This window comes from Microtus pennsylvanicus, chromosome 13, assembly GCF_037038515.1.
Source record: "Microtus pennsylvanicus isolate mMicPen1 chromosome 13, mMicPen1.hap1, whole genome shotgun sequence".
NCBI classification, from domain to species: domain Eukaryota; kingdom Metazoa; phylum Chordata; class Mammalia; order Rodentia; family Cricetidae; genus Microtus; species Microtus pennsylvanicus.
This window is the reverse complement of record NC_134591.1, coordinates 74,295,608-74,317,566: the sequence shown is the minus strand read 5'-3', so window position 1 is coordinate 74,317,566 and position 21,959 is coordinate 74,295,608. Positions and strand designations below refer to the sequence as shown.

The 21,959-nt window shown below is 44.0% G+C and overlaps 1 protein-coding gene across 4 annotated transcripts in view; it reads left to right on the top strand.

Moving 5' to 3' along the window:
* Nucleotides 1–21,959, top strand: part of Prdm2 (PR/SET domain 2) — a 103,127-nt gene that overhangs the window by 64,782 nt on the left and 16,386 nt on the right. For 3 of the 4 annotated variants that reach the window (XM_075946178.1, XM_075946179.1, XM_075946180.1), the window contains 2 exons: nucleotides 6,020–6,130; nucleotides 11,075–15,476. In XM_075946178.1, the coding sequence (XP_075802293.1) occupies nucleotides 6,020–6,130; nucleotides 11,075–15,476 (4,513 nt within the window). Of the gene's footprint in view, nucleotides 1–2,681; nucleotides 2,701–6,019; nucleotides 6,131–11,074; nucleotides 15,477–21,959 lie in introns of those variants that run through there. The other variant, XM_075946181.1, reaches the window with a different exon arrangement.

The window sequence follows — 21,959 nt, the reverse complement described above, 5'->3', positions numbered from 1 at the left end:
TGGAACTGAGTTTCAATGTATTCTATAATCTGAAAATAACTGTGACACACATTCTTGTGTGTCCCAATGCTTTGTCTTGCTGAGGTGAACATGGCCAAGATTCCTGTTGAAGCAATGATGTGCTGTGCTTTAGTTGTGATAGGGTAACAGGCAGGCATGAAGGCGGCTTGATGACCGCTGACATGCCAGAGATAAGATCAGGTTGAGCAATAATGGTGTTTTATTATTGCAGTTGGGCTAGAACAAAGTGCCTTCCTCCATAATAGGGCCATGAGATGAAAAGATTTTGTGTTTCTGTAAGGGATCCTGTGTCTGTAGCCCTCTGTCTAAATGTAGTGGAGCCAGTGGCCTACTTGCCAAGTTTAAGAAAATGCAAATAAAAGCTAGTTAACATGACTCTCATCCTAGCTGATGACTAAGTCCAGGACCCTCTCTGCTATCAGTGGACACTCGGCATGATCGTTTCAGTGTGGATATTTCATCTAGATAATGATAGGTGTAATAACTAAAGAACAAAGAATGTGTTTATATTCTGAACAGTTTTGTTGGGTATACAAGTAGGAGGGAGAAAATAGATGATTTGTTCAAAATGAAAAGTAGAAATGTTTGCCAAAGGATTAAAAATGATGTATGTCAGTCTTACCCACAGAAATATTAATTCTATCTCGTTAATTTTGCTTTTGTGTGTATTTCATTTTGGAAGTCACCCACTCATGAATTTTTCTTTGCATAATCATGACTGACAGGACCTCTTCCCTGGTGACTGCATGTCATGGCCACTGTTGACTTTGGTACCAGGGCCAGGGTGTGATGCTTTGTGACTTGCAGAAGCCCTTCTGGGCAGGCACAGTGTCTCAGACACTGGTCCTCATCAGTTCTGCCAATGCAATTTCCTGATTCTCCCTTGAGTCACTTGTGGCCTAAAGGTACACAGATACTGCAGTGGGCTGGGATCCTTTGTGGAGAAACTTAGTTTCATATGTGTTCCTAGTGTATCTCTGTCTCCATACCCACTGTAGACCATTATTAAACCACCTCCAGGGTAAGACAGGGTTGATACTTTGTCGCTTCCTGCCCACTACTGTCTTAAATAACTCTGGCTATTTGAGGTCTCAGAGTTGCCTCTATCTATTTATTCTTCTACCTTATTAACACAATCAAAGGGGGTTTTAACAGTCTTACTGGCGCATGTACTTGGTGCTTTCTCCCAGGTAAACTTTTTTTCTGGTTTTTGGGACCTAAGCTTGTATCTCAGCCATGTCCTGAGTGTTCCTCAGTCAGTGCACAGCTAGCTTTTTCTCATAGAAATGTAAAAAATTAAAAAAAAAAGTATAACAAACGTAAGTGCTTTAATTTGCTTGAGATACAGAAGGAGTCTTATGTGAAATTAGAACCCAGAAAATGTCATTAGCAGGCTTCCTGGAACATAGAGGATGAAGGGGAAAATTGCATGGGACTTGAAGTTCCAGATTGGGTACTGACTTGGTGTGTTGTGTCTTGAGGCAGTTCATATAATAATGTGAAGTTTAGAGCTGCGTTTGAGGTTAGGGAAGTTGTGCTCCATGGTGTTATGGTGGTTCTCGCCTTTACTACAGCAGCTCAATTTCTCCTACACCCATCTCCTGTGATGTGTTCACTGAGCCTCAGAGTCTCACAGGCAGTCCTGACGCTCTAAATTAGAGTCTGAGGATGGCCTCTGTGCTGTCTTAATTCTGTCGATACTGAAGAGATGGCTGGCTCCCCAGTGAGGAGACAGCACACAGGGTGTGCTTCCCTGTTGTGCTGATTAAACATCTTTAAGTGAAACATTCTGTAGAGTTTCCTGTTGTTTGTCTAGTTTATTCAGATAGTTAGAACATAAGCCAGATTTAGGTTAAATTATTCATGTGCTGCCTTAAGCAGTTTTGATTTTGTAACTCCCACCCTGGGTACGAGCAGTATAAGACTGTCTGTTGTCTAAGAAAGCAGCCATTACAACTGTTGAGTGTCTTTATATGGAGCTGTTTGACTAGAAGCGCCTGTTTCCTTGGTGAATCATATTTGTTCCGAGCAGGGTTCTGTGTGGTTGACTGATACTTTGTGACGTAAGGGTAGAATGAAAATGGAAGAGTGCTTCTTTCCAACTGCTGCCCTTATGCTCAGTGTATAGGAGCTTCATCTATCAGGCTAGGGATGGATGTGCTGACTGAGCCATCACTGAGCTTATGAGATGGCAGCAAGAGACCCAAAGAGCACTTTGAATGGGATTGTCGTCACTAATTCTAGCTCCTGAGTGTGTAGTTGAAAGGCCTGGGTAGACACCTCCCATCTCTGATTTAGGGGTGTCTCTATGATATTAGAGGCATGAGTTGGTACTTTGAGTTCTAGAAGAATGGCCCCTAGATGGAATGGGCATGGTGTCATATAACATAGGCATGATACAGGCCCGACAACCTAACGCATTGATCCTAACTTCAGCAACTAACTTTTTTTTGTATATGATAGACTTAATGTAGTAGATAATTGCTCTTTGCCTTCTTTTTCTTCCTCTTTATGTGCACATTCCTTCCCCTCAGCACATCAGATATTGTCCCTCATGCTATTCTTCGGGGCCATTTCCATTTCACTTTCCTCATGTTTCCTTCCTGTATCTTTCTTGTCTAGACCAAGTGGAGCAGCCAGCTGGCAGTAGCGCCATGTAGGACCCTTCAGGAGCCCCTGGTAAGTGCACTCGTGTACTTGCCAACCACCCAGTGGGACCTTCTGCTTCAGAGAGAAGCTCCAAGTCCTCTGTCCCCTTGAAGTTCTGATGAGTTACTGTGTTTTCTCTTGTAATCTCTTTAATGTAGCAGACAGAAACCCAGTACCTGGAGAGAACTTTTCTGATTAAGGAAACATGGCAGGTCCCATCTGTCCAACAGTGCTGGTGTGTGACAACAGTTTCTCACAATAAGTGGGAGCCGAATTAATTTGTCACAAATGTATTTGTTCCTCTGGGTTCAAGCCTTCAGTTTCTCTCATAAAATAGCACTCTGATGGGACAGGCATATGGTTTTTTGGTAGCCCCTTCATCTCTAGTCAGAGGACCTCAGGAGAAGTATCTTGATAAATGGTTCTGATTGAGAAACTTTAGATGTTAGTCCTAGCTCCCTGAATAAATGATAGTCTTACTAGATTTTCTGTTGCCACATTGTTCACTAAGTTACCTTGGTGGTATAATTTTTCATCTATAGAATTGCATAATTTTTTAGATCACAGATTCCTATATGTGTGTTGTGACCTCAAATCTAATACATTGGTATAGTCCAGTACTCTGACACTTGAGAGAGCTCCTCCAGAGAACAGGGGGGGTTTTGCTGTGCTCTGAGTTTTAGGTTGTCACACTGGGAAAGGAGGCATTGTTGCTGAATCTTGTGGGTAGAGTGCCCCTGCCCCCCTGCAAGTTGCTGTGAAACGTACTCTGGTCAGAGTACTTCATGACAGAGAATTGTGACTGAGAGTGTCATTGTGCTATGCTTGAGAAGTCAGGCTAATTGCTCTGTTTGTGACTATGGTGTGCTCTTGTTCATCCTCTGAAGAAGGTTCAGGAGGTGCTCGTCCTCATGTGGTATGTCCTCACAATGGATTGCATGTCCTGCTGTGGCTTTAGGGTGAATAACCAGGGAGTAGAAAACAAAGTAACTTGTTGATGAGGAGCCCAGAAATGGACATGTGTATGAACTAGCTGTTTTAGTGGTGTTTTGTGTTTGTTTTTTTTAAGGCAGGGAATACAATGTAAATAGCATTTGTTTTTCACATACTTAAACAGCTACATTTTGAGTGTATCACACTGCAGGTTCTATTATAATGGAAGCATATTTAATGTTTTCCATATGCCTGGTTTGCTTCATATTTCTACTTGTTCTACTTGGGCATGGAACAGCACTTGGGTTGTCAAATCTTTGAATTGCCTTGGCAAAGTATTCTGGTCAACAGATTGACTCCTGCTTTTGTAGTAAATTTTACAGTATGCCTTTATTTCTAATGTCCCTGAAGCGTCTTGCAGAGGCCATGTTGAAATTACAGTTCTCCGTTTAAAAACTTGTAGACAGTTATAGTAAAGGGTTGTACCTATTTCTTAGCCTGCTTGAGGACATGGGATAGTACTGACTATACTAAGTACTAGTAGTACTTTTTAGAAAAACACCTCTGTACCTAAATTTTGAGTGCACTCTCTGAAGGTTCTGCTGCACCCTATGGTCAGATTGTCATTTGTGTTTGTGTGTGTGGCATGCGTTGTGTTTGGAGTTACTAATCTCACTCTTTCAGACTGAACATCACAGACAGGAAGGACATAGACATTGAGGATAAGGAACTCTTGAAAGGGGAAAGAGTGCAGATTCTGTTCAGCACAGATCCTTCAAGAGCCTTTGTCAGAAGTTAACAGTGTAAGGTCTGTCCAGCGGGGAGTCCGAAGAGACTCCCTCCCTCTGTGGAAGGTGCCTGTGTGTCTGCTATAGCACTGTAAGGTAGAGACGGGAGTCTGCCTCATGTGGTGCTGATTAGTATAATTCTTCACCTGGAGATGGGGTCACCATTGCCATGATCCTCTGCCCTTTGACTTCCGTTCACACCAGAGTGGTGGTTCTTCTGGTCGTGTGTGCTTGTGTTCCAAGCCATGTCAGTTGCAGGTGGAAAAGAACATGTGGGCATACTGTAAGGAACTTCTAATCATACAGTTACAAGAACAACCTGACTCCCCCAAACAAAACAAAACAAAGCCAAGCCTGCTTTCTTACTGGCTAAAGATTTAGGCACTTATTTTAGGATTTTCCTTTTGAAGACGAACAAACGACTTGTTTCGCGTAGTTTTCTTGTTCTATCTATTAAACTTTTATCAAAATCTTTTTAGTTAGTACTTTATATTATAGTTGATTTCTGTACTTTTGTTTTATGCCATTTTGAGTTTCTGCTATCAGTTGTCTTCATTTTAGCTGACCGTTCCCCTTGTGATCATCTGTTGTTGAGACTGTCGAATGTGATTTCCCTGTGTTGCAATGATGGGTGGTTTCTTGTCTGTCTTCAGCTGAGGTGGATATAAAGGTAGTAGAAGGCTTGTTTATGAAAAGCAAGAAAACATTTTTTTCCCCGGGGTTTGGGGCTGGACAGTGAGAACAGTGCTGGAAGAGAGGGAAGTGTTGGGGAAAGAGCTTGACCCTCACCTGGACTGACCACCAGTTTGGGGTCAGTCCTACGGTGGTCTCACCTGTGTTCCTTTGGGGATTCAGTTCCCTCTTGTAACTTTTCAGTAGATGCCATGTTTTAATTTAGCCTTCTATGGTTTGGGATCATTTAGAATGCAGTTAGCATTTCCTGAACTGTGTGTGCCTCTCCCAATGTTAATGAAATACGGGCTAAGCTGGCTGAAGTTATTCCTGATTCCTCTGCATTTGATGTTGGAGCCATGTTTATCCTTCATCATGTAGTACAAATGTTTACTTGTAAAGTAGAAGCTGCAGTTCCGGCTTATCCTATCTTAACTAACAAAAGGTTCTAAGTAATAAAATACCTTACTGTTTCTCTCCAGTATGCCTTTGCTCATATTATATGATTTTAAACTTCAAGTTTCTTTTATATCATTATTATTAACTTGGCGGGGGGAGGGGGTGAGCCAGGGTTTCTCTGAGTAGCTCTGGCTATTCTGGAACTTGCTCTGTAGACCAGGCTGACATTGAAATCAGATCTGCCTGCCTCTGCCTCCCAGGTGTTGGAAGTAAAGGCATATGCTGCCGCTACATCCTGGCCTGTTAGTAACATTTGAGAATACATTGTTCATTAATTTGATAGCTATTACAGCTGTGAAACTAAGGACCAAGTGCCTAAAAATGTAGAACTTACGATTTTTTTTCCTCTGACAGGATTTGATGGTGTTTATAGTCAGTCATCCATTGCTTTCTTTAGAATTGCCTGTAAATACAGTTGACTTTGCTTCAATTAATAATCGTTCAAGGATCAGAGTGGTCGTGAATGAATGAGTAAATAGATATATGCTGTGTTTCAGGGAAGAAGAAATCCCAAGAGAACAAAAACAAAGGCATCAAAACCCAGGCCGCGCAGCTGAAGGCAAGTGAGCCAGACTCCACCTTTGCAAACATGAGAGGGTCTGCAGAAGGTAAGAGTGATCTAGAGCTTGGAGGTCTCAATATGTGTTCCTCATCTAACTTTTCATCTCAAGAACTATAGAGGGCCCAAGTAGCAAGAAAACTATCTGAGTTTAAGTATAGTAAACTGAATTTTATATATCCCACATCTTCTTCAAAATAAAATTATTATACCCTTAAAATGAAGTAAGGCATGCTGCATAGTTGCATTCATAAAGAATGTAGTAGCTCAAACCTTTAATCCCAGCACTAGAGAGGCACAGGCAGCAGGCCAGTCTCAATATAGTCTATATAGTGAGACTGACTAAAAACTTATTTTTTTCAAAACAAATTGTGTGTGTGCGTGTTGAATGCTTTGAAAACAAATCTGTAATAACAAGCTAGGCTGGCAAGCCATGAAGATGCTGTAGGTTACTAGCAATGTGACATTCTGATCTGCTCAGTGGTTACACAGATACTATTTATTTAAGGAAATTGTCCTAATGATATACCTTATTTATGTTTGTGTGTCTTTTATTAAACAGTTACTTACAAATATCAGATACTTTAGATTTTGTATAGCAGTGTGAAAACTAGTTGGGTCATGATTTATGTCTTTTATGTTTCTCTTCACGGAATCCTGTTACCCCTCCCCAATAGACGTCTCTGAGCATTGATATTCTAGATCTTTCATGATAGCAGTCAGCTTTCCCTGCTCAATGCAGTTGTGTTGCACCGATAGGGCCCACTTGTTCTTCTTGGCCACCCGGCTAGCTTAGCCCTAAGATAACCATACAGAAATTGTATTAATTAAATCACTGCTTGGCCCATTATTAGTTCTAGCCTCTTATTGGCTAATTCTCACATCTTGATTTAACCCATTTCTATTAATCTGTATATCGCCACGTGGCGGTGGCTTACCAAGAAAGATTGAGCATGTCTGACTCTGGCAGCTCCATGGCATTCCTACAACACAAAGACAAAAGGACTTCCTACACCACAACTGAGCTTCCATATTTGGGAATCTTATGTGTCTCAGTTACAGGCAAATTCACACAGAGACAGGAGCTTGCCCAAGATTGTTCATTATGACACAGACAGATTTCAGAATATAGACTTGTGACTCTTGCAAGAAATATTTGTGTATGTGGGGGGAGTATCAATATTTAGAATAATTTTATGGCCACTTAATTTGCCCCGTTGATGATGATAACACTAAAAAAAAAATCAGTTTTTGTGCCCTTTCTATAACTCAGAAATGGTTGGGTTCGTTGTGTACGTGACCTTTAGGGCGGCCAAGTGAGTCAGGTCGAAGGTCAGTGTGATTTTTAAACCAGAAGGAACTAACTAGAAAGAGGCAAACTTCCTCTATCCCCACACCTCCCTTTATGCACTACACAGTGGGGTAAGTGAGAGGAGTTCATTTTACAGTCTTAAATCTAACCTTTGCCTTCTGAGAGCAAATTTGCTAAGACATTTGTTTGAAAAATACAAATAATGCTAAACAATTTTTATTTTAAAGTTTGAAAAATGTAAGAGTTACTGTTTCTTGTTGTACCATTAAACCATGAAAGACATTTGATGCTCAGGCTCATTTTTTTTGGTACTGCTGATCAGTGTGAGGATCTCTTTGCCTAGTGTAGCTGCTGACCTAAGGTCTCCCAGCCCTTATGTTTGAAAGACCAAGAAAACATAGATACTGCTTTATGGGCCTACCTTGAGAGTATGCACCTGTTACTTTAGACCAGTGGTTCTCAACCTGTGGGACCTCACTGAAGGTTACATATCAGATATCTACATACTAGATATTTATATTACAATTCATAGTAGTAGCAAAGAAATAATTTATGGTTAGGGGTCACCACAAAATGAGGAACTGTATTAAAGAGTCAAAGAATTAGGAAGGTTGAGAACCTCTGCTGAGGCAGTGTCAGACCAGATTAATTGTAGACAGCTTTTTTTTTTTTTAATATTTATTTATTATGTAGACAATATCCTGTCTGTGGTGCAGGCCAGAAGAGGGCACCAGACCTCATTATAGATGGTTGTGAGCCACCATGTGGTTGCTGGGAATTGAACTCAGGACTTTGGAAGAGCAGGCAATGCTCTTAACCTCTGAGCCATCTCTCCAGCCCTGTAGACAGCTTTTAAAACTAAGGAAACCACACACAGGTTACCATTATTGACGGCTCTCCCGTCTTGTTGAGAACACACAGAAAATATGAAATGCGTCTTAGGGAGAGAAGGCTGGTTTCTATTTAGAAACAGGAGCCTATTGCTAATGAGGTAAGCAGCAGATGGTGGAAGTAGGACCCCTGTTTCTAGGAAATAACAAGAAGGCCAGGCCCAGGTGCTTAGGTGAACTTGTGCTCTTACCTTTGTATTTGCTGTATTTGCAGAGCTTGTAGCACTTGTCCACTCTTGAGCATTTCCTCGCTCCAGTGGTTCTGTGTGGACAGCCTGCTGCATCCTGACAGTTTAGTTGGACAGCTCTTTTCTGCCTCTGTCTCAGCATATTGTCCAACAGCACCTTTCCCACCTTAGTTTCGGTATTCAGAAAAGCCTTTTTGTCCATCTCTTCATCCATCCCATAGTTGAGTTTCCCAAATGACTCTTTCCTGCATTCAGGTGCTTTACGGGATGCTTTTTGTCCTCCGTTTTGATGATCCCATTCTTTTCCCTCTCCATCCTTGATGACTTTAGCCTGCATAGCACACTTCATGCCAGATAGACAATTAGTTTATTATAGAATAGTTCGTTGCTTGCTGTGTGTAGTTTCTGCCAGAATAAAACTTGTCCTTGGTAATAATTTTATCCTGCTGTAAACTTATGATATGTGTGGGAGGTAGGGCATAGGGTCCTGACAGTCTGGGGTGACCCATGCTGTCTACTGTGCATGCTTCATGGGGATCTGTCAGGAAGCTTGAGTTGGCCAGTTTACTTGGTGTAGAAAAATTATATCTCTGCCTCTTCTACAGTCTTCTGAATTCTGAGAGTGACCATGGGAGAACAGGCTGAATTCAGTAGCATAGCAGTTGGTCCTTCTTACTGGGCAGGTGACATTGTGGACCATGCTACCAGCATTCACCCCGGTAGCAGAAGATCTGGTCTGGACGAGTCTTCTGTTCTCTTCCACCTTCAAGCCCATCCTCTTCCTTTATAGAAACCTTGAAAGAGCTCCTAGTAGTCCTTCCATTTCCTTCCTTCCCTTTGAGGATTTGTCCTCACTGTTCTGCTGTGGCTGTTGTCTTGGTCTCCAGACCTCCCTGTTGGCAAATGGGGCATATACCAGTTTTGGTCCTTTATTTACCCAGCATCCTGCAGCTCTGGACTGAGTGGACCATTCCTTATTGTGACTCGTTTCTTGGCCTAAAGGCCATTTATCACTCAATCCTACTTTGTGTTCTGTTGCTGTGATAAAACAACCAAAAACAACTTGGTGGTACAACCAGTTTATTTGGCTTATGTACTATGGCGCGTTAATGAGAAAAGCCGAGGCAGGAGGAACTCTGCTTATTGAATTGCTTCAAGTCTCAAATTCAGCTACATTTTTTTTTTAAATACAGCCTGGGACCACATGCCCAGGGGTTGTACTGCCCACGGTGGGCTGGACCCTCTAACATCAACCATCAATCAAAAAAATGCCTCACAGATATGTCTGTAGGCTAATGTAATGGAGGCACTCTCCCAGTTGATGTTCCTTCTTCCCTGATTGATAAGTAGGCTGACAAAGACATTCGCCATCACATCCACTCAGTGTCTTGGGTATAGTCCTTCCCTATCTGTTCACTTTCTAGTTAGTCTGAAGTTCACTGCTCATTAACCATTTTCCTCTGAGTACTTGGGTATAGGCAGGTACCCCAGCCTCTGTGTTGACCTCGAGATTCTTATGAAATTCTACTTCGTACACTACCATACCCTAAACTTTAACTCATCCTAAGTAAACTCATGCTTTGTCTCTCCACGTGTAAGCAGGATTATCGCAGTTTCCTGCAGTCTTCTGGCTTCTCACCACAGCCAGTCAATAAGCACGTTTTGTCAGCTTCATTTTTACAACCCATGTACCCCAGTTCTGATTAATTCCACCACCTTCCTCACCTCTCCTAGAGCAAAGAGCTCTTCTTGCCCACCCCCTTCCTCGCCCACCTAGGTTTTCTATTGGATTCTCTTTAAAGTGGAGCCATATGACTTCTCCGTAAGAACCACCTCCCTGTTGACCTGGGGTAATGGCCAGCTTCTCATGATCTCTAGGTCCTAGGTTACCTCTAGTCTCATCTCCTGGTGCCTATTCCCAACCTTGAAGCTGCTTAGTGCCATTATGATTTAGAGCTCATGTATTTGCTGCTGTTTCTATCCAGTGCATTCTGTCTGCCAGATGATTGTGTGGCTTGTTTGCTTTGTCTCTTCAACTGTGGCTTCATTAGCAAGCCCTCCTCTGGACTGTCTAGGTGGAAATGAGCACACAGACCCAGAAGTGATTGGAGATTGCTGTTTTCTTCAGTGAAGTGCTCCTGATTCATAACAATTGGATTAGGCTTCTAAGAGATAGGAAGTTTCCTTAAACTGACTATATCATTCTAGAATGAGTTCTAGTTCCATCTTTCAGGTACAGTGTCAAGAATCTAACCTGATAGGTTTAGTAGGTTCTTTATATCATGAGAAATTACTTTATAACTAGTTTCCTTACAGTTAACACCGACTGTTCCATTACTGTTGTAGGCACTATAGTTTTTATAAACAAAGAAGCTCAGTACCCTGTGGATCTGTTTGTCCTGAAGTGTCAAATGTTTCCTCATCCTAAGCAGGCCCTTTCATTTGTTAAGTCAGTGGAAGGGATTTGCAGCCAGCTCACCCCTATAAACGGGATGTTCTTGCTTACATATCTTAGTGCCTTCCAGCAATAAAGTCATAGGAGTTGATCCCACAGCAGCCAGTGTGGTCTTATATCTGTGCTTCTGCTCTCCTGTGCTCCCTAGGTCCGAAGGAAGAGGATGAGAGGCTTTTGGCTTCCGCACCTGAGCAGCCAGCCCTTCTTCCCGAGGTGACCAACCAGGATGCAGTTCCACAGGTGGCCACCCCTCTCCCCGCCTGTGAACCACAGCCAGAGCCAGATGGGAAACAAGAAGTCACAGATTGTGAGATCAATGATCTGGAGGAAGAGGAAGAAGAGGAGGAGGAAGAGGAGGAGGAGGAATTGGAAGAGGAAGAAGAGGAGTTGGAAGAAGATGGGGAGGAAGAAGCTAGCATACCCAATGAAAGCTCTGTAAAAGAGCCAGAAATACGGTGTGAAGAAAAGCCAGAGGACTTATTAGAAGAACCACAGAGCATTTCAAATGAAACTTCTGAAGACTCTCCAGACATGGCCCCTCTTCCTCACATCCCCAGAACGAAAGAGGAGGCTAACGGTGATGTGTTTGAGACGTTTATGTTCCCATGTCAGCATTGTGAACGAAAATTTGCAACCAAGCAGGGGCTTGAGCGTCACATGCACATCCACATGTCTACAATCAATCATGCTTTCAAGTGCAAGTACTGTGGGAAAGCGTTTGGTACACAGATTAACAGGAGGCGGCATGAACGTCGCCATGAAGCGGGGTTAAAGAGGAGACCCAGCATGACACTACAGCCCTCAGAGGACCTAGATGATGGCAAGGGAGATAATGTCACTTCTAAAGATGAGTCAAGTCCACCTCAACTTGGACAAGATTCTCTGATACTGAACTCAGAAAAAGCTCCCCAGGAAATAGTAAATTCTTCTAGTGTGGAAGAGAACGGCGAAGTTAAAGAACTTCATCCATGCAAATACTGCAAGAAGGTATTTGGAACTCACACCAATATGAGACGACATCAGCGCAGAGTTCATGAACGCCACATGATTCCCAAAGGTGTCCGTCGAAAAGGAGGACTCCTGGAGGAGCCTCACCCACCAGCAGAGCAGGCACCACCTTCCCAGAATGTTTATGTACCAAGCACAGAGCCGGAGGAGGAAGGAGATGCTGATGATGTTTACATCATGGACATTTCAAGCAACATCTCTGAAAACCTAAATTACTATATTGATGGTAAGATTCAAACCAACAACAGCACTAGTAATTGTGATGTGATTGAGATGGAGTCTAATTCTGCTCACTTGTATGGCATAGATTGTCTGCTCGCTCCAGTAACGGTAGAAATTACTCAAAATATAAAGAGTACCCAGGTCTCTGTAAACGATGAACTTCCTAAAGAGTCTCCCAGTAGCACAAATTGTGAATCAAAGAAACGGAGAACTGCCAGTCCACCTGTGCTCCCCAAAATTAAAACTGAGGCAGATTCTGACTCCACAGCGCCCTCATGTTCCTTAAGTTTGCCTCTGAGCATATCAACAACAGAGGTGGTGTCTTTCCATAAAGAGAAGGGTGTCTATTTGTCTTCAAAGCTCAAGCAGCTTCTTCAGACCCAGGACAAACTGACTCCTCCTGCAGGGATTTCAGCAGCTGAGATCCCTAAGTTGGGTCCCGTGTGTGTATCTGCTCCTGCATCCATGTTACCTGTGCCCTCGAGTCGGTTTAAGAGGCGCACCAGCTCTCCACCCAGTTCTCCACAGCACAGTCCTGCCCTTCGAGACTTTGGTGGGAAACCAAGTGATGGGAAAGCAGCATGGACAGACACAAGTCTGACTTCCAAGAAACCCAAATTAGAAAGTCGTAGTGACTCACCAGCATGGAGCTTGTCTGGGAGAGATGAGAGAGACACTGGAAGCCCTCCTTGCTTTGACGAATACAAACTAACAAAAGAATGGGCAGCCAGTTCTCCTTTCAGCAGTGTGTGCAACCAGCAGCCATTGGATTTATCCAGTGGAGTCAAACAGAAGTCAGAGGGTACAAGCAAGACTCCAGTCCCATGGGAATCTGTATTGGATCTCAGTGTGCATAAAAAGCCTTGTGATGCTGAAGGCAAGGAATTCAAAGAGAACCATTCAGCACAACCAGCGTGTGGTGCCGCAAAGAAGAAGAAACCAACCACCTGCATGCTGCAAAAGGTTCTTCTCAATGAATATAATGGTGTTAGCTTACCTGCAGAAACCACACCAGAGGTGACCAGGAGCCCAAGTCCTTGTAAATCCCTAGATACGCAGCCAGATCCTGAACTTGGTCCTGACTCGAGTTGCTCAGCCCCTACTGTTGAGTCCCCACCTGAAGCTGATGGCCCTTCATCACCCTCTCTTCAGACAGCCTCCATATCTTCGAGTCAGCTGCCTCCTCTCTTGATCCCCACAGAGCCTTCTTCCCCGCCCCCCTGCCCTCCTGTGTTAACAGTTGCCACTCCACCACCTCCCCTCCTTCCAAATGTTCCCCTCCCCACTCCCTCTTCTGATGCATCACCTCAGCAGTGTCCCTCTCCATTCTCCAACGCCACTGCCCAGTCTCCCCTTCCAATCCTTTCCCCAACAGTGTCCCCTTCACCCTCTCCCATTCCTCCTGTGGAGCCACTCATGTCTGCTGCTTCCCCTGGTCCTCCAACACTTTCTTCCTCTTCCTCCTCATCCTCTTCCTTCTCTTCCTCTTCATGCTCCTCCACATCCCCCTCACCACCCCCTCTCTCGGCAGTGTCGTCTGTGGTTTCCTCTGGGGACAACCTGGAAGCACTTCTCCCTGCAATAACTTTTAAACAGGAGGAGTCAGAGAGTGAAGGTCTGAAACCCAAGGAAGAGGCCCCGCCCACGGGTGGGCCGAGTGTTGTCCATGAAACATTCAGCAAAAGCTTTGTTTGCAATGTCTGTGAATCACCTTTTCTTTCCATTAAAGATCTAACTAAGCATTTATCTGTTCATGCTGAAGAATGGCCCTTCAAATGTGAGTTTTGTGTGCAGCTTTTTAAGCTGAAGACTGATCTATCAGAGCATAGGCTTCTGCTTCACGGAGTTGGGAATATCTTCGTGTGTTCTGTATGTAAGAAAGAATTTGCCTTCTTATGCAATTTACAGCAGCACCAACGAGATCTCCACCCAGATGAGGAGTGCACACATCACGAGTTCGAAAGTGGGACCCTGAGACCCCAGAACTTCACAGACCCCAGCAAGGCCTGTGTGGAGCATATGCAGAATTTGCCAGAAGAGCCTTTGGAAACTTCCAGAGAGGAGGAGTTAAATGATTCCTCTGAAGAGCTTTACACAACCATCAAAATAATGGCTTCTGGAATGAAGACGAAAGATCCAGACATTCGACTTGGTCTCAATCAGCACTACCCAAGCTTTAAACCACCTCCATTTCAGTACCACCATCGAAACCCCATGGGGATTGGTGTAACGGCCACAAACTTCACTACCCACAATATTCCACAGACATTCACTACTGCCATTCGCTGCACAAAGTGTGGAAAGGGGGTTGATAATATGCCTGAGCTGCATAAACATATCCTGGCATGTGCATCTGCAAGTGACAAGAAGAGGTACACTCCTAAGAAAAACCCAGTGCCCCTGAAACAAACTGTGCAACCCAAAAACGGAGTGATGGTTTTAGACAACTCTGGGAAAAATGCCTTCAGACGGATGGGGCAGCCCAAGAGACTGAGCTTCAATGTTGAACTCAGCAAAATGTCTCCAAATAAGCTCAAGCTAAGTGCACTGAAGAAAAAAAACCAGCTGGTACAGAAAGCGATCCTTCAGAAGAACAGATCTGCAAAGCAGAAGACAGACCCGAAGGACACTGCTGAGGTATCCTCCCATATCTGCCCTTACTGTGACAGGGAGTTCACGTACATTGGCAGCCTGAATAAGCATGCTGCTTTCAGCTGTCCTAAAAAACCCCTCTCTCCTTCCAAAAGAAAAGTTTCCCATTCATCTAAGAAAGGTAGCCACGCATCACCTGCCAGCAGTGACAGAAACAGCAGCAGCAATCCCCGGAGACGGACCGCAGACGCGGAGATTAAGATGCAGAGCACACAGGCACCCTTGGGCAAGACCAGAGCTCGGAGCTCAGGCCCTGCCCAAGCCTCACTGCCCTCCTCATCCTTCAGATCCAGACAGAATGTCAAGTTTGCAGCTTCAGTCAAATCCAAAAAAGCAAGTTCTTCTTCCTTGAGGAACTCCAGTCCTATAAGAATGGCCAAAGTTACTAATGTTGAGGGCAAAAAGTCCAAAGCTGTTGCCAAGAGTCATTCTGCTCAGCTCTCAAGCAAATCCTCCCGAAACCTGCACTTGAAAGTGCAGAAGAGCAAAGCTGTTCTACAAAGCAAGACTGCTCTGGCCAGTAAGAAAAGAACAGACCGGTTCGTAGTAAAGTCTAGAGAGCGGAGTGGGGGCCCAATCACCAGAAGCCTTCAGCTGGCAGCTGCTGCGGACCTGAGTGAAAGCAGGAGAGAGGACAGCAGTGCCAGGCATGAGCTGAAGGACTTGAGGTAAGCCCAGACTCGGGGAGGTGAGGACCGCCAGGAGAGCTGTAGCCGGCCTGGAGGATGTTTTGTTTCCCCTCCTGTAGAATGTTGACACGAGCCTTTTAGCAAAGTGGCAATTGCATAATTTGTAGTATACCCTTGCTGCTTTGACTGCTGTACAGATGAATAAATACGTTTTATTTCAGACTTAGTACTCACAAAGTGGTACATTTCTTTAATTTGTGGATGGAACTTGAACCCATTTCCCCGTGTGAAATGATGAGGTTCTCAGAATTCATATCTTGGGCAGTGGTTTGGTGTCACTCATGTTGGTTCCTTAGGGTGAAGCGGGTCACAAGTCCATTAGCACCCACAGTACACTCTTATAATAGTTTGTGACTTAAGCATAGTTGCTAATGTCTAAGACTCTTTATTATTAATGCTTCCATTTGCTAGTGTTTAAAATTTAAATTTGTTCCACATTGCTTAAATAAAATACCATATATCTTAAAAATGCCTTATGTTCCCCCTCCAGCCCTCTGCTTCCAGCCTTAGTATGACCAGCAGTCAAGGTTCTAATGGGCAAGAAGAGTGGACTCGGCACTGAGATTGCAGGGAGGCAGGGCTCTGTGGCCCTGAGGCTCAGTGCCTTCCCCAGTAACATTAGGTTTCACTTCATCTCACTTGACCTTACTGCCTTATTCCATGTTCTCCCCGTATTAGAAATGGTTCTCAGGGACAGACAGGATGATGTGGCCCTAGTTTGAACTGTTACATTGACTTCTCAGGCTGAGTTGCTATACACTTGGAATTCCCAAATAATGTCCCAATGTCTCCAGTCAGTGGCCATCAGAAGACATATGCTTGGACACCTGATATGCGGCCTGTCTTCATTCTGGGCTGTCATGGCTATAATTCTGGGTGTTGGAAGCAGACAAAATTAGGGACAGCTGTGGAATGACTTGTTTTAGAGACCTAAGCACACAGTTCCATTGTCACTGTATGACTGATCATATGGTTCTTGGTCCTCGTGTGCCTTGAAGCATAGCAAAACAAAGCTCCAGACAGTAGGTACCAGCAAAGGCTGATTTCAACAATTCACTGTAGGATTGGAATTTTTTGAAGGTACTTCAAAACATGCTGAGTGTTAGTTGCTATAGATCTGGTCATCTTTGACCATACCGGTGCATAGGTGGCATTGTGGAGTTGGCTGTGGGGATAGAAAGCACTGTTTTCGGTTGTCTGCACGCCCTTCTTGTTATTGGCCTCTGTTCTTGGGAATTCTGCACAAACGGAACATAACTGAACCATCATTTTTGTGGGTTACCTTTAAGAACACCTCCAGGTGGTTGATGCTTTAGAATGTCCTGTTCTAGTATTTTCTAAAAGCTTTTCCTCTTTCATACTGGATCCTGTTGAGCCTTTTCAGGAGTAGATGTATGAAAAGGTAAGAGTGAGTATAAAGTTCACTCACGCTCTTACTGGTATTGTAAAGACTCCTTAAGGCTAAACTGCCCCCAAATGTATCTTTATTCCAGGAAACTTTAAACTATTCTGATAGTTAACAGAGTTACATTGCTGGAGTTAAAGTTGACTTAAAAGTATCACTTAAAGCAACAGATAATGAAAACATAGAAGATGCAATAGATGTCCCTGGTGACAGATCTGCAGAATGGGGGCATCATCCAAGGCACTTACCATGGGGCCTCAACTTCGTGAATTGTTTTGGACAATTAAAAACCGAATGTCCAATGGGACATGATGGTTGACTGTCTAGACATAAGACTGAGCGTTTATGCAGAGTATGTTTAGTTATTAGTATTCCATAGCAAATGTAGACAACAGTAGGATTCTTGGCTGCTGGCATATGTACACCAGCTGTCTTCTAACTCAGGGCTGATACAGGCTAGACTGAGTTCATTCTCAGAAGCTTGTGTGTTGTATGCTGACAATGGAGGAACATTTACTGACAGTGGTTCTCTGTTCCAGTGTTTCTCTCAGTTGACTTAGAGGAGACTCCATGATGCAAGCAACTGTTGTTCATGGAGCTCCTGTGGGCAGTGATTTGCTGTCCTCAGCTCTGCATAACTTGCAACTCACTCCTGCCTGCTTGTTAGTTGCAGCAAACCATAATTATTTGAAAGACATTGTAGGGTTCTTTAGTTTTTCATGGACATGGCTGCCACCAGCCACATGCATAACCAGAACACAGCATTGAGCACAGGAATCCACATATTATCAGTTGACCACTTCCTGAAGCACCAGCTGGTATGCCGTTCTGGGGGTAAAAAGCCATGCACTCCAAATGCTTTTCTCACAACAAAACCACATGTGCACATATGCACCAAAAACCAAAACAAAACAGGTGAGCCTTGCCCTGGGTGTGTAGCACAGTCTGCCTGGGCCTTCTTGCTGCTGCCTTTGGATATGTTTTGAGGACTCCTTTCCAGAAAGGAAGTCAGACTTTTACTGTACTCTCCCCCTGTAATCCAAAGGGCTGCTCTATCTAAACAATGTTTCGTTTTCCATAACACCCCATCCTCCACTACCAATGTCCAGAAGTTCGAAGGCTAGAAAAGAAGCAACTTTGGGATAGATACCAAGTGCTGAGTTAACAAAGTATCCCTCTCCCCTGACAGCCTCACCCACTGTGGATAGGAAACCTACATCTTGGGAGCCAGTGTGGTGTTTCTAAAACTATTAGAGTCATGTATGTGTTTCTGTCTTGGCAACATTTGTCTTAGAGTCACTTCACCTTTTTCTTTAACAAGGTCAGTTCAAATAAGGTTGTCTTAATGTGGTCATTTATCTTCAGTTTTCTTATTTTCTAGGAACTTCCCGTAGAAAAACCCCCACCCCCACAAAACAAACCTTAACTGACTATATTACATGCTCAACTTAGGATAAGCACTACGGTAAAGGATTCGAACTCTACCCAGCTTGCAAGACCAGTTTAAGCTGACTCGAAAGCTGTGCAACAGCAGGCTTCTTTCCCTGGTTAGGGTTAGACATCCATCTCTTTGGTGTGCTCACATGTGTACTGGGCTCTCGGGGGATTGAGATCCAAAGAGAAGGGTGCCGTAAGATGGGCTAGATGGACTGGCTCCTTCCTCGTCACCGGACTGGCAGAGAACAGATAAGGGAGTGATCAAACTGAACCTTGCAAAGCAAGTGCTCTTGTTTCATCTGTGGTCCTCATAGTTTCAGGGATAACAGATCGGGTGCACTCACCTCAAAATGCTTGCTTACACACCGGCCCCTTGATGCCTTTCTTTCGTGTGTTTTACACAGAGAAGCATTTAGTCGATCTCTACCCTTGCCCTTTTTTTTTAAAAAAAAAAAAATCACAAGCAGATTGCTAGCACAATGCAGAGGAAACCAGATTGGATATGGACTCCTTTTTATGCCTCTGTTAGTGTCGTGTTTATCTATCCAGGTGGACGCTGTCCTCTCACTGCCTGGCATCAATTTAGAACTGTTATATTTGCGATGCTATGTAGCAGTGTGTTAGTATGGAAAGCATCCAGGCCTGTATAGCTGTCTGTATCAGCACACCAGGCCTTACACTTCCGTCTCAGTAGATTGAAAGCAAGGTTGGCCTCTTCCTTCCGAAGTGGATCACTCCCACTTCTCCATGAGTCCTGATGCCCCCAGATTCATGACTGAGTTGGTGGAAAATGGCTACGTTTTATTCATGCTGTGTTTTGTACTTAACCTTAAAAGTAATCTACCTCTTAAAATTTGTAGTTTAATACTTGTTTGAATTTGTGCCACTTTAACCTTTCACTATCATTCCCATTTTGTTACATTTCTGTTAAGGAGACTTCATGTTGAAATACTGTATAAAGCATTTGTAGCCGTTTAAAAATAAAATATTTAAAATTATTTAAATTGTTTTGGGTGCTTCAATTGTATTAATGTAATTTACATCTTATATTTTTGTTCACATTGTTAATCTGGACAGTGTCTGCTGTACTGAAGTTTGCTGTTAGTTATTTTATTGCTTCTTGTTACAGAGTACCATAAAGACTATTCTAATGGAAACATTAAATTTACTATTTGACCTACAAAAGGGATTGTTCATTGATTTTTAACCAATGTAGCCTTGACAGAGTTTATTACAGACATACAAGAGTGATGTTTGCTATTTTGCCCTCTTAGAATGGATACATCCTCTGCTTGTTAGATGGCTAAGAAAGATTTTTTTTCCATGTTATTTAAAACACCTGACAACTAGGGGGAAATTGGATGATGCATTCTATATCATTGTAACCAATAAACACGTTGTAAACACTTGTGAAAGGACTGTATTTTGTCCATAAGGGGGAGCAGACTACTTGGACCTTGTTTGGTGTGTATCTATGTAGTCAGCCATTGCCTGGGACCTCTCTCCACCCGTGTCTTTGCGGCATCAGCTGAGTTCTGTTAATTGCAGTTGCTTCCTTTCAGAGGGTAGACATGTAGCTGGATCAAGATTGTGGATTGTGAGAACAGTTCAAAGGACTGAGGGTGCTACCTGAGATCTCAACTGCATCTGTGCTGTCTGCTTTTTAATTTGCAGATTGATTTTATAGTTCTCCCAGGCATGAATGAAAGAAGCTTGTGTTTCTTCCAGGGGCTTTAACATAAGTATAGGGGGCATTTCCAGTAGCCAGACACTCTATCACTTTGTATCCTAGAGCCCACTGTCTGACCTTCCTCTAGGGAGAGGACCGCAGGCCTGACAACCTGTCTACCTACCTGGCAGGCTCTAAGAAACCCAGGGAGAAGGAGGGGAGCGTGCCCTTCAGCAGTTGTTCTTGTAAACGCTGTACACCAGAGTACGCAGATGTACCACAGTGCCCTGCCAGGAAGCCAGATCTTGAAGGCACCCTGAGAAGCAGCATCTCTCCCTCCCTGTCCATTTAGCTTACATTCATCGGACCCTTGTCCTTTCCTAGTGTTTGGTGACTTAGCCTTGGGGGAGTGCTGTTTCCTGGATTTTAGTTTTCACTGTGCAGAAAGCAAGGAGTGGACTGTTGCTGACCTGCATGCTGCCCTACCCCTAGTAAAGAACAGCGGGGTATGTGCTTCTGATCTCCATGATGTCCCTGGCTCTGACAGGTGCTGGAACCTTGGGTACTGTTGCCAAATGGAAGCGTTCCCAAGAAGCCATGCCATCCATGTCTATCTGGTAAAGCAGGAGCTGTTCCATTCCAGTCCCACTTTACCCTCTGTGTAGTCTGCATAAAGACCGAAACAGCTTTTAAACATTAAAAAGCTAAATGACCAGAGCTTTCTGTCCCTTTGACTCACGTCATTTCTGGTGGTAAATCTAGTGCTGGCTGTCGTGAGCTGGATTGTAGCAAGTTCTTCCTGGCAAGAGTTTCTAGAGTTAGCTTGGTTTTGCGTCTTTAGAATGTGCCAGGCCCTGGTCTAGGTGTGTCACTGTATGTTAGCAACCAGAATGAACAGAAATTCTGACACTGGGAAGATGTGGTGCTGTGGCATCATTGATCCCAACATTCGAAAGGCAGAGACTAGAGAGGACTACTTAGCCAGCCAAGGCTATATAGTGAGACCCTGTCCCAAAAAGCAGAGCAAAAATTTGCGACCTCTGTGAGTCTTTTCCTGGCGATCTTCCCTGTGGTGTCATACTTCCTATTTGGAGTGTTATGTCATAGTCCCCAAAGCTGATTGATGAGAAAGGAGCAACCAGCTTGCTGCTGAGTGCTGATGACTGGGGAGTGGAGATGTTCACACTTAGATCTAAACGCTAATGACGTCCAAGCTCACTTTGGATGTGTTGCGTGCAGTTGGGTAGTGAGGTTTGCTCACTTTGACTAGATTGGTGTCTATAGGAAACTTTATGCAGAACACAGTAAATGGAGAGGATTATGTGAATACACAGGCCACATTGCAGGTGCCCTAGGGACCTGACTGATGACTAAGGAGAATAGTCTTGCCTGTTGGCTTTCCAGTTCTGGCAGGACCCCCCCCCCACACACACACCCGCCCCAGCTTTTCTTCCCTGATGCTAGACTATGACTGTCACTTGCCCATCTAGTCCTCGTGTATTTGGAAGTGTGGGCAGGCCATTAAGAGAGAACCACATGCCTTCTGGCGCAGGGTTCAGTAGTTCACTGGAAGAGCGAGCCCTCATCAGCGTAGACCATGAGGTCCTGGATTGCTGGACAGTTTCTACTTTAAACGTTCTGGCTAATTTCAGCCCACAAACAAGCGTTTGAGTGTGTAGCTCCTTCCCTTTAGGGTCTGTGGATTTACACCACATGCAGGATATGACCATCCTGTAGGATACACACCAGAAGACACTGAGCCCTAAGCTCTGGACTTAAAGCACTGGGGGCACAGGGCTGGGCGTGTGGAGCCTCCTCAGACTGAGGACCCTTTTAAGCCACTCTGTGCCTTGAGCCTTCCTGCCGCAGATCTTGTGACGTACCAGGACCTTCTGGAGTTGGTCCTAACCACGCCCACTCAGCAGGGGCAGTGAGCTTAGCGTACAGAGGG